Raw genomic sequence first — 16509 nt, forward strand, 5'->3', positions numbered from 1 at the left:
GGACTGAGTATAGATGCACGAGTATGCAACAGTCTGTCTCTAGGCAATGAGTATCAGAAGTATCCATCGGTTATTTAGAGGATGTAGCTGAACTACGAGGGTCGTTTGAAAAGTCCGTGCAAAGTCAGAGAGATAGCACTACTGGCGCGTATCGAGGTTATGTTTAGTTAATAGCATCTCTTGGAAGAACACACACCAAGTTTCAGCCAGATCGGTCTATTTCTTTGTGTTTGGCATTCGTTTGAATCGAGGAAGTCGAGTGATTTTCAAAAAATGGACGAAAAAGAATTTCGTGTGTTGATTAAACACTACTTTATGAAAGGCAAAACGCTTCAGGAGACTAAAGAGAAGCTTGATAAACATTATGGTGACTCTGCACCTTCGATTAGAACAGTTTATAAGTGGTTTCAAAATTTTCGGAGTGGCCATATGGGCACAAGTGACGCTGAACGTTCTGGACGCCCTGTTGAGGTTACTACTCCAGAAATCATTGATAAAATCCATGATATGGTGATGGATGACAGAAGAGTGAAGGTGCGTGAGATTGCTAGTGCAATCGTTTGAAAACCGAGCTGCAAGAAAAACGCCCACGATTAGCCCACAAAAAAGTCCTTTTCCATCACGACAACGCACCAGCTCACACCTCAGCAGTTGTGGTTGCAAAGGGTTCCAACTCGTTTCACATCCCCCCTATTCTCCAGACTTGGCTCCCTCGGACTACTATTTGTTCCCCAATATGAAGAAATGGCTGGCGGGAAAAAGATTTTATTCAAACTAGAAGGTGATTGCAGAAACGAATGGCTATTTTCCAGACTTGGACAAATCCTATTATTCGGAAGGGATCAACCTAGAGCAGCGTTGGACGAAGTGTATAAGCCTAAAAGGAGACTATGTTGAAAAATAAAAAAGGTTTACCCCAAAAAATTAAGTAGTTTTTATTTTTGCTCGGACTTTTCAAACGACCCTCGTAGAATTTGATAGGCCTGAATTATTTTATTTAAAGTCTTTATTTATAAATGTTACACTCATAAAAAAACAATAATCAAAATAAAATAATCACCCCTAAAGAAATCAACCACAGACCGTCGGTGGAGGCCTGAATTTATTTCGATGTAATGTGTGAAGTCTAGGGTAATTTTGTGCCAAGTTAAGGGTAGCTAAACATTATTCTACTTTTTTTTTTTGTAACTAGTCGCTATTTGGCCTTTTCAATTAAGTAAATAATTATTTTTAAAGATTTTAAAAAAATTAAGTGTTCATCTCTTGAATGTAATTAATTGGTGGGGATTGCATTTAATGTTTTGTCTAAGTTTTACAAATGGATTAAGCCATCACGAAGGAGGTGTTTCTATCTGCTTATGAAAATTCTTGAAATAGCCCCTGATCGGGATAAATAAAATATAGCAAATCTAGCTATGAGGGAATGCAATCGTCGATATTATCCAGAATTTAGGCCATGTGACCGACATTTCACAAAATACAGGATTTGCAATTTCATTGCAATCCAACTTCACTTTCTCTCCAAAAGTGACCGAAAAGAGCTCAAAATTTTTAGCATGAGCAAAAGCACTAAAATAATTATTTCCACATGAACATGATATTTAAACATAGTTTCATTTACAGAAGATTTTTTTTTTTTTTAAGCATTTTAATGTTATTTAATAAATTAAGTATTTATTTAAATTCTTGAAGTATATTATGGCCAGTTTTTTTCTATCCCGTGACAAAGGCGTTAAGCCATTTTTTTTGTCTGGCAGTCCAATATTTTTCATATACAGAGTGAACCAGTAAGTATTGTCCATGGGCCTACTGTGTGTAGTACGTATATCTAAAGTGGAGTTCAATGAGTATTGCCAGAATCGGTATTGGCAGAAGGAAAGTAATACTACTTCTAACCTGAGCGACCCCAATATACAGGGTGAACCAGTAAGTATTGTCCATAGGCCCACTGTGTGAAGTATATCTAAAGTGGAGTTCAATGAGTATTGCCAACTTCATATTTTCCTCTGTTCTTAAGTGACGTCACTTTAATTTTTTTTTTTTTTCTAAAATCATTACTTTTTTCCAATAAAAATGTTATTACTCAGAAAGTTTTAGTCCGAATTCGATTCTGATGATTCGGTTAGAAAGACAGATAAATTTTCTAAAAATTGATACCATTTCGAAGCATAAGTTATTCTCCAAACAGCCACAATCTTCCTCCGAATGCTGGAAAAATAAAAGTAATCGAAATTTTTATGAAAACATTAGGCCCTTACCTGATCATTATCAGACCTAGGTGCAGGCACTTTTTATAAAAGTTTCCTTGTTTAATGGGTTTTCAAACGGTATATCATTTTCCAGGATTCCTTCTATCTTCGTATGAGAAATTACGCTTGTTTTACAAGAAAACGTGTTCACGAGCACACTATCAAGTTGTTTAATTCATTAAAAACTCTTTTAGATGGACCAGTGGTCAATTTTTAAAGTAGATTGTCTTAAAATAAGGAAGTCAAAGGTTACAAATTGCACTTTAAAAAAAAAAATTTACTTCTGATCTCTCTGAAATATTTGAAAAAATGTTAGGAAATATTTTAAACAAATACTATTTTTATAAACAAAAATTCATATGTACTTACTCCAACTACACTGTTGAAAAAGAAAAGAATCTGAATAAACCTAAACTTTTTTTTTTTTCTTTTTTTAAAGTGCAATTTGTAACCTTTGACTTCCTTATTTTAAATTGACTACTGGTCCATCTAAAAGAGTTTTCAATGAATTAAACAACTTGATAACTAACACTGTTGAGTGCTCGTGAACACGTTTTCTTGTAAAACAAACGTAATTTCTCATACGAAGATAAAAGGAATCCTGGAAAATGATATACCGTTTGAAAGCCCATTAGACAAGGAAACTTTTATAAAAAATGCCAGCACCTAGGTCTGACAATGATCACGTAAGGGCCTAATGAATTTTCTTAAAAATTTTGATTACTTTTATTTTTCCAGCATTCGGAGGAAGATTGTGGCTGTTTAGAGAATAACTTAGGCTTCGAAATGGTATCAATTTTTTAGAAAATTTATCTGTCTTTCCAACTGTGTCATCAGAATCGAATTCGGACTAAAACTTTCTGAGTAATAACATTTTTATTGGAAAAAAGTAATGATTTTAGAAAAAAAAAAAAAAAAATTAAAGTGACGTCACTTAAGAACAGAGGAAAATATGAAGTTGGCCAATACGTCATTGAACTCCACTTTAGATGTACTACACACAGTAGGCCTATGGACAATACTTACTGGTTCACCCTGTATAGTAGTCATGTCCTGTAGTGCAGGGCACTCGTTCAAATGCTTAAAAATCATTACACTTGCAAAGGAAAAATCATTAAAATTGCAAAGTAAAGCTAAAGATACTCACTTTGAAATTGTGTATGTTACGAATAGGTCGTTCCTAACGTATTTACACAAAACAAGGTGTTGCATGTAAATGAGAAATACTTTTATAATGAGCAATTAAATCAGGTTGATAGGAGGAATATTCGACAACTAGCATATTATTGCTATTCTCATAATTGGAGATGAACATTTAGTACGATAAAATTATCTGTTATAAATGAGTCACACATATTACTGCACTCAAACAGAAGATATCACTTTTAAAACGAGTTTTTATTGTGTACGCATTTTCTTATGATCCCAAACCGTATATTCTCATATTTTTGCTCCAGTCGCTAAAAATACTTTCAATGAGTTTAGAACATTAAATACATCATGTAGTTCTTTAACAAGATGTCTGATCTGCTTTAAGAACTGAAGCTTCTCTTAAACAAAAGTATTAATTTTTTTTTTAATTGTATTCGAAGAAATTGATTGAAAAATGAGAAAAAAGTTAGACTCGTCCTAGAACTAGATAAATCACCACCACATATAGGCTCGTAGATTGCCTTTCTGGGCTTTGATCTTACGTGTTAGGACTTCAGTTCTAGAGGAGTGCCTGATACATTAGCTAATAATAGAAACCTAAACAGGAATTCCTGGTGTTCACGTACCCAACAGAAGGCTAGCAAGCTAGTAGATTCCACTTTTTCTAAATTTCTTTCCAACTCATTTTAGGAGCATCTTCATATGGTTATGTATTTCGGTAAAACTTCCTTAGGGTAATGATTGATATTCTCAGTAATTTCGTAGTTATATCTTGAAGCCCTCAAGCCTCTCATTTAAAATGACTTCACTATTCGGATAATTTATAATAAATTTTCTGAATCGATTACAAGAAAAATGAAAATTGTAAAATTCACCACAACCCAGAAGTGGATGGGTTTCCAATAAAAGTAAGATCTAAAAACGATTTTCTTAAACGAAAAGTGTTTAACTGTAAGGTTATCTTTTATTTACATATTTTCTATAAAAGAGCTGTTGTGGACGAATTTAAATAAAATAATATAAAGTATAAATAGTCTGGATTGAGCAATACATACTCGTATATCTAAAAAAAAGATGTAGAACTCCTTCAAAGGTTTAAGCTAGTATTTATTTTTTTCAAAGAGGATGCTCTAATACATGGGGTACAAGCAGATATCCTACCTTCAAAATAAGTACATTGCGTTAGTTTGGGCATATTCACCGGATTGGAGCCAAAAGAGCTTTATTTGGACAATTTGAACAGAAAAGGCCAAGGGGAATACAAGATTTGGAGGTGAATTTGGAATCACTTGACAATTGACAGTTCCACATCTTCGAGAGTACCATTGAATCGGAAGGGTAACTGTGTAATAGAAGTTTCATTAGAATATGAAAAGATTTTTATCCTTCAACTGATTTTTTTTATTTCAGGATCTTTTTTTTTTTATTATTATTACATCATATAATACTATTCAGTTTGCATAACCTAGATCAACTATAGTTAACTCCGGCTACAGGCATAAATAAACCTTTAAAACCTAGAGATCTGCTAACCCTAACAGCAAAGGTGCTGAGGATTGGATCCTTAATGTACGGTTATCGCAAGAGAGAAAATGTGAAGCTGGAGCAACTATTTTTGAAGCCCTTCTAGATTAAAAAAAAAAAAAAAAAATCAATAGCCAAGAAAGGGAAGGGATTAGCTATGAGGTTTGCTTAAGACGGGCGATTCCACCAAAAAGGGGAAGGAACGCAGACAATCCAAAATGCCCATTGTTCCCCTAGCTATGAGGTTAGCATACTGGACTCACACGCGGAGGTCCCGGGTTCGAATCCAGCTGCTGACCCTTAGATTTTCTCTTCCTAGGAGCTTCTTACAGCTCACTGCCCGGTGATGGGCAGTGTTGTCTGTAACGAGAGAACACTGTCCAGAGGCCGGCAGTGCACTGAAAAAAGCTCCGGGCGCCTTAAATTAAAAAAAAAAAAAAAAAAAAAAAAAATAGTCAAGAAAATTAAAAGAATTTAGTTTATACTCACTTAAAAAATGAAATTAAATCTCATTGTTTATAACATTTTAGCAACCTTGGGCCCTTCTTGAAAATTAAAATTTGATAGAACTTGAGCTCAAATATCCTAATTTTTTGTTTTGTTATGTTTTTTAAAGAAAATGAAAACTTTATCACTCTTTCTCCAAATATTCGTTTGACCTAATAAAACAATTAACATAAACATCCAGACCTCACAGAATTTCTAAAACCAGACAACTTCAAATCATTGCCGATAAACCATTTATATGTACGAACATTTAATTACCTGATTTCCATCATTTCTGAAGAAACTAATTATTTAACTGATGAATATAAAATTAGTCTTCATTTTCAATAAAATTTGTTGTAGTATAAATTACAAAAACAATCTGTACTGTCAACATGTGTATGTTTTTAGAAATATATAAGATATTGATGCCCGATAATACTGAGGAAATAAATTAAAATATTAATACGGTACATAATCACAACAGAAGATAAAGTACATTTAGAATTCTGAACAATACGACACAGATACCCGAAAACAAAAACAGAAGGTTTTCAACAAATCACAAAGTTCAATTTGCTTGGGCCGCCTATCAAGCGCATTCCTCTTGTTTTCTTACGCTATTATTGTGTTTAATAGCATTCATTGAACAAAGGCTGTAAAATTTAGTATCGAATGTACTACTGCAAAATGCTATAAATAAATGCTGATAATGTTATAAAGAAATGGAGGCCTAGCGTTGTAATATAAGATTAATATTTTTTCGGTTATATTTTTTTCTCCCTCTCACAATCCTGGATTTTCATCTGAGCAAATTAGAATGTATATATGGGCGGGGAGGACAAAAATACACACACACATAAATAAACACTATGTACGTGTAAGACTTATCCAGTAGAAAAGAGCAGAGCAAAAAAAGAAAAAAATAAATATGTAAAATTATTTGTCATATGAAGTCTAAAATTTTTCGAATACATCAATTATTATCTGGTTGAGATTAGTGTTTGAGTTTGATGAAAAAAAAATAATGCATTTGTAAGAGCTGCCTACATCTACAGGCTGCCTTTACACCCGTGGTGGCGAACCTATGACCCCCGTGTCATTTAATACGCCGACACTGCTCTATTCTTCAGAAAAACTAAGATGATATGATTGGCAGCAGCCTTAGATTCCCATAATAGAGGCACGCGACATTTCTAGCTAGATTTCGATTTTTTAAGATGATAGAAAGAAGTGATGTGGTGTAACGTTATGTTGCTATAAATGGACTGTCCTCATTGTTTATATAGAAGGTGCTACGAGGACATTTTTCCTTGACTAGCTGAGACTTTTTATATTCTCTAAGTAGGGATGAGAATCAACATATCGTATATGCTCATTATGTAATACCAATGATATAGAAAATGTAGTTCATTTTGTTGGTTTGTGTCCAATAATACAAGAATGTAGAACCAGATGGCTAGGTAAAAGGTTTCTCTAGCCGGAAGAAGTAATTAAATATTTAAATGGCCTATATGGATGGGGAAATCTTTATATACTGCAGCCGCATTGAAATATAGATCTTTTTTTGTTCATATATTCCGTTTGTTATTATTGATTTATTTACTTACTTTTTATGATCATTCCAAAATTTAAAATTAAAATCTTATCTCATACATTTGTGAATGTACAATAAATTCACTTTTTTACTTATTTTCAGGTTGCAGTTAGGTTTATATAAATATATTGCAGAGCATCTCTTTTGTTTACTTTAAAGTCAATTTGGCAGACGGACCTTGAATCCATGTCTAAGTGATATTATTTATTTATTTTCTCCTGTATTTTTTTTTTTTTTTAAATAAAACATTACTATTATTATTCTCTATTATTAACTTTTATTTAAAACATTTTCTCATGAAAATTTAGACTAGGACACTTCTATGAAATGGTTCCCTTTAAAGTAGTTTCAGTAGATATTTCGGTATTAACATTTATAAGGATTTAAAGAATTGATAAAATTCAGGATTCGAAGAAAATCCCTTAAAACGAAGTACCATTTTATTAAGTAATTTTTCGCTCTTTTGAGAGCTTGTCGCAAATCTTTTCATTGAATTTCCGTTTCATCGCGTTTACATTTCATCTTTTAGTATATTATCTATAAACAATTTTCTAAGGCAATTCGTCTCAGAGTAGTTTTTGGAGGGATGAGGCCTGATTTCCCTATATTTTTAACATCAATTGGTAACAAACAGATTAATGTTTACAAACTACGAAAATTTCTTGCCAAAAAATTTACTTTTACTGCCATAGATTCTATTCACAAAATTATTCAAAGAAAATATTATCACTTGAAGTCACACGTATTATCACTTAATTCCAACACTCTTCAATAACAAGAAATGAGATTTAATGTCATATTTCTTTCATTAATTTTTATTCTTACTAATTCGTCTAGAGCTCTAGGGAGCAATTGCTTCCCAAAGATGCCCATGCAAGCAGCCCTTATAACTTGCAAATACGGTTCACAGTTGACGGGCTGCACAATTTGATCTACGCAACAAGATGCAGATATTCTATGTTATTTACTAAATTATAATAAGTTTTGGCTTATCACAAAACAGTAAAGTAAATAATTTTCACCAAGCAACATAAAATAATAGTTTAATCCAAAATTTCAAAAAGCAGATTTTTAAATTAGTTTTTATTTTGATGGTCTTACAAGATCGGAAACTAGAAGTTTTGTTTATTTGCCAATAACACCCTTACTAATGATCTATTCATGTTTCCATAGCCTTTATCGAAGTGGAAATTTACCTTAAGTTGAATTCGGAATGATTTATCACGCTTGATTTAGGTTAAAAGTATAATTATTTTAAAACGTAATGTATAGTTAAGTACCTTCTAGCATATATTTATTTATTTGAATAAAAATAAATACCTGCAATATCTTTCTTCACAATTAGATACAAATAATAGAAACATAAAATAAATAAAGACAATTAAAATCAATAATGTATTTACAAATAATATTTACAGCTCATGAAAACAGTTTTTGAAGTTAGCGTCCATCTCCATCTCTCATCCAGCGCTAGGTTTTAAAAGTAAAGATTCCCAATCTGGCGTTATAACCATTCTTGTAGTAAGATCTCCCATATTGATCATATTGCCAGTTTTCTGATTTGGGTCTAAATTTACAGAAATTAAATCCTATAAAAAATGATTTTGAAATTATTTATTTTAAATTAAATTACTAAAACAAGGAAAACAAAAAAAAAAGAAGAAAAAAAAAAGAAACCTGTTTAAAAGCAGTTTGTGTACCAGGCTCAACCCAAAGTTTGACATCGCCTAAAATAAGCCTTGCTTTCCCAGATTTTAAAATTTGGAGTTTACCAATTCGACCAGGAGGTAGATTTCTAAGCACACAGTTTTTAGAATTCTGCAAAACAAAATATTTGATTAAAACTGGTTAAAGAGACTGAAGATAAAGTGAAAGAAAAAATTATTATTGTGTGAATTAAAAAACAAATAAATCAATGTCCGCTTAAATTAACCTAAAAGAGTTAAAATGAGATTTAATAATTAACAGAATGAGTTATAAAGACTCCACATTTTTGCTTAAACCATCCTATTAGAATTTTTCTGAAGAATGTTTCATTAAGTAAATTTGTGATTCTACAAGAGTAAAATGAGACATTCATTTACGCTCATTCCGAGGTAGTCCTCTGCAATTTTTTGTATTATGTAAACAATTTTTCATTTACCTACCTCTTCTTCATTTTTCTGGTCATCTTTCTTGCAGGGGTTTTGTGCAACCGATTCCATATTAACTTTCATGTTAGGAAGACAGCTCGGGATCTGCATCAAGTAATTAATTGTATTTTATTCTTTAATATTCATCAAAGAGCTAATTAGGTCAAATTTAATAGATTTAAAGTAAGTTACCTGAAAAAACAAAAAGCTCTTTTCTGATGACTTTGACAACAACTGAGGGATGGTAAATGGTCTCATGGTAGTAAGGCTTAGAGGCTTCGTTACATCCTCTGCCAAACCATTAGTGTCCGCCATCTCAAATGTCTCAGGTTCCCTTTTTACTAGCGCACAAACAAAAATCTGGAGTGAAACAATTATAAATTTGGTAACTTTTTCATTGAATTTTAATTAACTTCAATTTCCTTTAATTTTAATAGATTAGATAAATTTATGACTTGCCATACAAATCAGGCAAATGAAAAAAAAACTTTCAAATAAAGATTGTATTAAAAAAACTGATTCCTTAAAATATGGGTTTTAACTGTAACCAATTTAAAGTTTTATTACAATAGTTTTTAGTTGCAAGCAAAATGTATTCCGATTTCAATTACGATGAATTTATTATTTTGGGTCATTCCATATCAATTCAACACAGGGTCTGAACCTCACCATCTCGGATTTTCTTGAAATTTGGCACATGTGTACTATTGGTATAGACTTGGAAAAATATGAAATTTTACTGTATATGTCAACTGGTTTATGAGTTACAGGGCTGTAAAGTTGCCATAAATGGGCTGAAAAGCAGGGAACACCGTTCGTTTGGATTACTGTAGAAGCTTTCTTTATTGAGCTACAGACTTGGAATTGGAGTCATTTTTTAGTATATTTAATGCCCTTTCCTGTTCCCTGTTTTTTCAGACCATTTATGGCAACTTTACAGCCCTGTAACTCATAAACCAGTTGACATATCACAGTAAAATTTCATATTTTTCCAAGTCTATACCAATAGTACACATGTGCCAAATTTCAAGAAAATCCGACATGGTGAGGTTAAAAATGGTCTTTTTTTGTGTTGATTTGACATGGAATGACGCTTTTTCTAAGTTTATTTAAGAATCCTTTATAGATATATCAATTCATTATCCACATCAGTCTAAAAAACACACTAGGCTTGGCCTTCAGACCTTCTGTTCATGCATTTTTTATTTTTTACTTAACTCTATCAATCTTCTTCAAGTACACTAATATTATAGCTAAATTATGCGTAAAAAACTACACTGACATAGAGCCTTATAGGAGATGCTTAAAAGTATTAAACTTCCCTGTCACGTAAACAATAATAATTTCTTGCAATACACTTAAAAGTAAAGGTGCTAGGTTTCATAAGTGCTCTTCAAGTTTAAAGAAATTCATTGAATTTATTTTCGAGAAATAGTGCTAAAATTGGAAAAGCAGTTAAAATAAGCTGCAATTTAAGATTGGAGATGTAGATCAAAGGGTTAGTTTTGCTATTAGAGATGCAGATTATATCAAAAAGGCACACATAAAAAGCTTTGTTTCCTGCAAATTATTCTGCTCATACACTAATCATTTACATATTTACTTTCGCATTCAGGACAATTAAAAACTTCAATTTCCAATATAATTCCGAAAATTTGACAATAGCCATAGTTTCTCATATTAGCAGAATGAGAAAGTCTCAAGAAAGTATGAAGACTTAAGTGGTTTACGTGCATTCTCGTTTAAAACATAACTACTTTTTATAAATAGAAATCATTCGTAACTAAGTCCTTATCAATAATCTCCTTAACAAAAACTTACAGTTTTAATAAAAATAAATAAATAAAATAAACAAAATCATTGATGAATGTTGGTGTAAGCATGTTTTAAAAAAACTTTTTGAATTTTTTAGCCTCATACTTTTTTTTCATAAAGTTTTTCTTTTTAACCTGTGATTGATTAATAGTTTGATTATTATAGATAAATAGATATTGCAGTCAATCTAAGTTAAATGGTGTGCTACTTGAACAAATACTCGTATTTTGTAGATTTAAATGGCCAGCTTAAGGGTCTGTGACATCTAATAAATTCAAAAAAATATTAATTAAAATTAATGCAGAAAAATTACTTAAATAATATCAATGAAGTATTAATGGAATGATGGGTACTCGCTGATTTGTGTACCTTTTGGCGTTTAATCAACCCTTATACTTAACATTTTAAACTGTAAGTTTTTGTTATCAATAATTTTAAACATAATACTAATGATTTTGAATAAATTTAATAGTTATTTTATCTGAAAATATACTAATGGAGAAAAAAAAAAATCTTAACAAAATATATATGAATTACGTTTACCTTTTATTCCGATTAGATTTTTCTGGAAGTTGTCCTCTTTCGGTTGCATCTCTTCAACTTCAAACTTAGTTATAAAGTCTTTGCCTGCAAAAAATAATTCATTGATTCGTTTTGTTAATCTTGTTAAATCAGATTTTAAATGAGTTATTTTATTTAATCAAGTAGTAGCATTTAATAAATGAAGTTAAATAGAAGGGGGTCAATAAGAAAAATTGTGTTGAATTAATATGGCATAAGAGACAGATCCCGCTCTTTTGAATAAATAAAATTAGCGGGATTGCAAACTTCAAACTAACCCCCCCCCCAATTGGAAATTAAAAAAAGGATAATATTTAAGAGCAGATAAAGCAACAGACAAAAATTAAGAAAATTAGGGAAAACAGACGAGGAAATAAAAAAAAAAAAAACTGAATTGTTATTGGACATAAGAGAATTTTTTCAAAAGCATAAAAATAATCAGACCACAATTACGATAGTTTCAAGCGATATTTTCACTATCCGAAATCATGACTCAGATTTTTGCAGGCAAAGGCAGAAATTTGTATTATTATAAATCCTTTCTGTTCACATAGGTATGTAATAAACTGCTTTTTGTTATGTTTTGAATTTTATGTTTATATTTTCATAAATTACCCATACTACAATATAATTATAATAAATTTGATTAATCTCAGCAATCCCTTTTTGGATAAGAGAAAGTTATTCTTGAGATTTCAAAAGATGAATGAATTTAAACCATAGATTTTGAAAATAATGAAAAATGACGTTTTGGACTTTTTATCATTTTGAAATTGAGAGAAACACTTTATTTACTATCCTTAGAGTTGTGTGAGTGAAACTATTGAACTACTCCGAGATGCTACAAAAGAGGCCGTACTGATCAGTTAGAGTGATAATTACAGACTGAGGCCAATAAAACTAAAATAAATGCATAAAATAAAGGATGGTCATCAACAAAATAAATAAAAGAAGATTAACTAACATTGCCCTTAAATATGATGGGCTATAGTACCCACAATTTCCACTAAAATTTGTTTCAACAACAGAGGATTTGGAAGTTGTAGGGGCTTAACAAAAGGCGTTTCTCGAGCCTAACCACAGATCTTGGATCCTATCGCTATAATCTTTATTTATTCCTTAATTTTTTTCACAGAAAGAGAAGCATTTCTCGTACTTTTTTTTCTTCGACGATCTCGCCTACCTGTATGAGGATTCTTTTCAAAGTGAATAGTGGAGTCCAGAGTAAAGGCAGAATTTACAGAGAAACTAAGCGTACTCCCTAAACTATAATATAAATTCTCTCCAGCAAAACCAGACTAAACTTTGTCAGGGGCGCTGATTGAAGAGGCTATGTAACTATTGGAAATATGTATTGGTTCAAAACATTTAATTTTTTAACAGGTTTTTAGCAACTAGCCAGATGGCGCGTAGCGTCATACATATACTTCTGCCATCAATAACAAAGGTGATTGATAAAGACCGCAGTGTTTTTAATTATTTAGTTTATTAAGTATCACCATTAGTATGTTTTAAAGAGTGCTCAGAAGGGTCTGGGCGAGAGCCCGCCTGGAGCCATCGTCTGGTGCACATCTAGGAGGTAGCAGCAAATTTACTTATTTTTAGCAGTTCGCAACTAGCAATGAAATTGGATGGCGCCTATAGCGTCGTGCCTATCCTCTGCAGTCAGTGACAAAGGTATAACTGTGATTATTCAAGTATTTTAATACTCATAATTAACTATTCTTTAGTCTTAGCATTCCTTTTTTTTTTATCAATTTTCAGAAGCGAATTGTCAGGTTTGCCAAGAAAATTGATGATTTACTGTTTGAAGATCAGACCACTACTGAACACCATATTCTTTACATTATTGAGTTAATAATTGTTTAATTTTATGGTTTTATTTACCTTATCTAGAAGTTTAACTAAACTTTGAAATTCACGAAAAATTCAGTCCTTTCAGTCAAGAATACTTCTTTATTTTATCTTTAATACTACCCACCATAACGACATCAAGATCTCACATGAAACTAAAGAATCAAAATCTGAATTTCAAAAATTCTTTCGATTCTTTTCCTTTCTGAACAAATCCCGTTGTTCAAAATCTTTCCTCCAAAACGAGTCCAGATCTCTTCTACTACCCACCATAACACTTCAAGATCTCATATGTAAATAAAGAATCAAATCTAAGTATAGAAAATTCGTTGATTCTTTTCCTTTCTGAACACCCTTGTTCAAAATTTTTCCTCCCAAACGATTCCAAATCGGCCATCACGCCTTTTGAAACGCTGTTGGCCTTGTGATCATTTCCGACAATAACATGACAAACTCTAGTTTGCCAGTGAGAATCTCTCTTCAAGTTAAACCAGTCAAGAAGACTTCTTACACAAGTCAAATTTATTATAATTATATTGTAGTAGTAAGAGCAATTTATAAACATAAGATTCAAAACATAACAAAAAGCAGTTTAATATATACCAATGTGAATAGATAGGATTTATAATACCAATTTCTGCTTTTGGCTGCAAAAACCTGAGTCATGATTTCGGATAGTGAAAATATCGAAATTGTGGTCTGATTATTTTTTAGCTTTTGAAAAAATTCTACTAATGATCAATTACATTTTTCTATAGATTTTAAATAGCAAATAAATGAATAAAAAAGAAGAATTTTTTATTATAGAAAATTTGCATTTTAGAATAATATAATTATAGTTTAAAAAATTTAGTACTTACAATCTTGCAAAGGCAGTCTTACAGGACAATGATGCAAATCAGGCTGAATGTCAGGATCTTCAATTAGATCATCTCTTAATAATTCTTTCATTACTTCTTCTTCTTTTTCTTTATTGATTTTAGCATTGTCCTTAAACACATTAAACAATCAATCAAGGCAATGTTTTGGTAATAATTAACTACTTCATTCGCCTTAGCAATCTTGTTTGCTTTCATTCCAACCGGTTTCGCATTTTCATAAATAGTATCATTTGTTTCTAAACAGAATTTCTCTTCACACAGTTTTTCTTTATGGTTGGACGAAAAGAAGCATGCTATGACGAATAAATTAACTATTTGTCCAGCACTGCTGATCCAATTATGTCCTCAATAATAATAACTTCTATATAGAATTAATTTTACTTTGCGAATTAATATAATAGAGATTAGAGTATAAATTGAATTACAGACTTTTTTCAATTTATCAATTTAACTACCTTCAGATTAAGTTTGGGTTTAGGTATCGAAGTGGAAGCTTCTCCACTGGAATGTCTGTTGTGCCAATGTTTTAAAGTAGGAGCAAGCCCTTCAGAAAATACTCCAGTTCCTTGAATAAAATTAACTTGTCTCTTGTTGCCCCGTCCACGTCCACGTCCGCGATCTTCTTTTCTGCCATGTTCTTTTTGATTTTGCTTGGGATTGTCATTGTTTGAGAAGGTCCCATCTTTACCACTTAAAAAAATGTTTTCAATTAATACAACTCAAAACATTAATAATTTAATTTTTTTATTTATATATCTTATAAACTGTAATTTTTAATTTTAATTATTCGAATAGTTTATAATTGTAATTGGATATTACCCTTCGAAAATAAAAATAAATTCCTCCCACACTATTCCTTTGTACATATTATTTCATTGTACATTTTTTTTTTATGTATCGCGTGCATATTCATTTTTTGACGATCATTCCTTTTACAACTGTCCTACAGTTCTGCGTTCCGTAAATCCTTTTCGGGATGTTTTTATGGGCAAGTAAGACTTGAGAAAGAAATGTTGGTTACTCTAGTATATTTTTTAATTTCTATATGATTTTTTAATTAGGTGACAAAACATAATTGAAAAGAAAAGCTCACAAATCAGTCAGATAATCATCAATTCATTTCATTGTCACCTATGTAGTTTTAAATCAGAATTAAATTTCACTTTAGAATCTTCGACATGTGAATGTTTGAAAAATGTCTTAAATATAACACTTCTTAATACATACCTTCTTGACGTTATTTTTGAAAAGAATTAAAATGACAGAATTTAATAAAAAAAAAACACTATTTTACTAATTCGGATTATACAAATTGTACTTACTCAGTTTGTTTTTTGCGTTGAACATTCAGATTGGGAACAAATACTCGTTTGTTTCTATTTTCATTAAGAAGAGCAGGGCGAATATCACGAAACTCAGATAACTTTAAATCTCTTGGGGTTCTAAAGGAAGGCAATCGTTTAAACACAGGTATTTCAGTCTTTATAGTGATAGGCTGTTCACTGTCACCAGGCATATTTGTTATTAATTCATACAGCGATTAAGCATTAAAATATTTGTTTTGATTTAATCAAAGTTCAACAGTTTAACTGCAAGAATTCAAATAAAGCAATTTGTTCTCTTCGACCATAAATGCCCAGGGAAACTGCTTGTTTAAATATAACCTCTAATCTAAAACCTCCCCTACCTAGTGTCACCACTCACCAGCTGTTTTTTTACTGTCTGTAAATTAAGTCCATGATTTGTAAATTGTTTCTAAAACATTTTTACCAATTTATTTAGGCACAATATAAACATCAAAATTATGAATGAAGTTTATGACTCTGTAAGGTATTCCGGACAACAAAAAGTGGTGTGCTGGGGGGTGCACAGCCCACCTTGTATATCTTGGCAAGCTTAGGAAAACTCACAATGTCATTCAGATTGAGCAATAAATTTGTGCTTCTAGCACTATAAGTACAGAATAATCAATTTCAAAGTCATAATTCTAATCTGTGATAAAAATCAGTTCGATTGTCATGGTACCTGGGCATTCACGATAGAAGTGACAGCTATCTGCCAGGCAAAGGAAGGTTTATTCTGCCCCTACCAGAGCCATTTATAACTTAGCTAAATTCCCGCGGTCGAACATACAACCAAGCGTGGACGCAAAAATTGTTGCAACGGTTGGTGGATTCTTATGAGGCGAAAACGTTCATTACCCTCAATATTAAGAAATATTAATAATATTTTAATGATGCAATATTAAGAAGGTTATT

The 16509-nt window shown here is 31.4% G+C and overlaps 1 protein-coding gene across 7 annotated transcripts in view; it reads right to left on the reverse strand.

Moving 5' to 3' along the window:
- The window catches only part of LOC141458042 (lactosylceramide 4-alpha-galactosyltransferase-like), a 34296-nt gene extending 17995 nt beyond the window's left edge, over positions 1 to 16301 (reverse strand). The window contains exons 1-8 of one of the 7 annotated variants that reach the window (XM_074135554.1): positions 15574 to 16295; positions 14707 to 14941; positions 14231 to 14360; positions 11499 to 11582; positions 9333 to 9481; positions 9156 to 9245; positions 8686 to 8826; positions 8425 to 8597 (exon numbers count right to left, since the gene is read on the reverse strand). In XM_074135554.1, the coding sequence (XP_073991655.1) occupies positions 8469 to 8597; positions 8686 to 8826; positions 9156 to 9245; positions 9333 to 9481; positions 11499 to 11582; positions 14231 to 14360; positions 14707 to 14941; positions 15574 to 15767 (1152 nt within the window). In that variant the 5' untranslated portion in view covers positions 15768 to 16295 and the 3' untranslated portion in view covers positions 8425 to 8468. Of the gene's footprint in view, positions 1 to 3396; positions 3535 to 5414; positions 5585 to 5680; positions 6001 to 8424; positions 8598 to 8685; positions 8827 to 9155; positions 9246 to 9332; positions 9482 to 11498; positions 11583 to 14230; positions 14361 to 14706; positions 14942 to 15573 lie in introns of those variants that run through there. The other 6 variants (XM_074135607.1, XM_074135568.1, XM_074135578.1 and 3 more) reach the window with 6 other exon arrangements.
- Positions 16302 to 16509: the final 208 nt, after the last annotated feature.

The sequence above is a fragment of the Rhodnius prolixus genome, unplaced genomic scaffold (assembly GCF_049639745.1).
Source record: "Rhodnius prolixus isolate KJV_2025 unplaced genomic scaffold, Rpr scaffold_1, whole genome shotgun sequence".
In the NCBI taxonomy this organism is placed as follows: Eukaryota; Metazoa; Arthropoda; class Insecta; order Hemiptera; family Reduviidae; genus Rhodnius; species Rhodnius prolixus.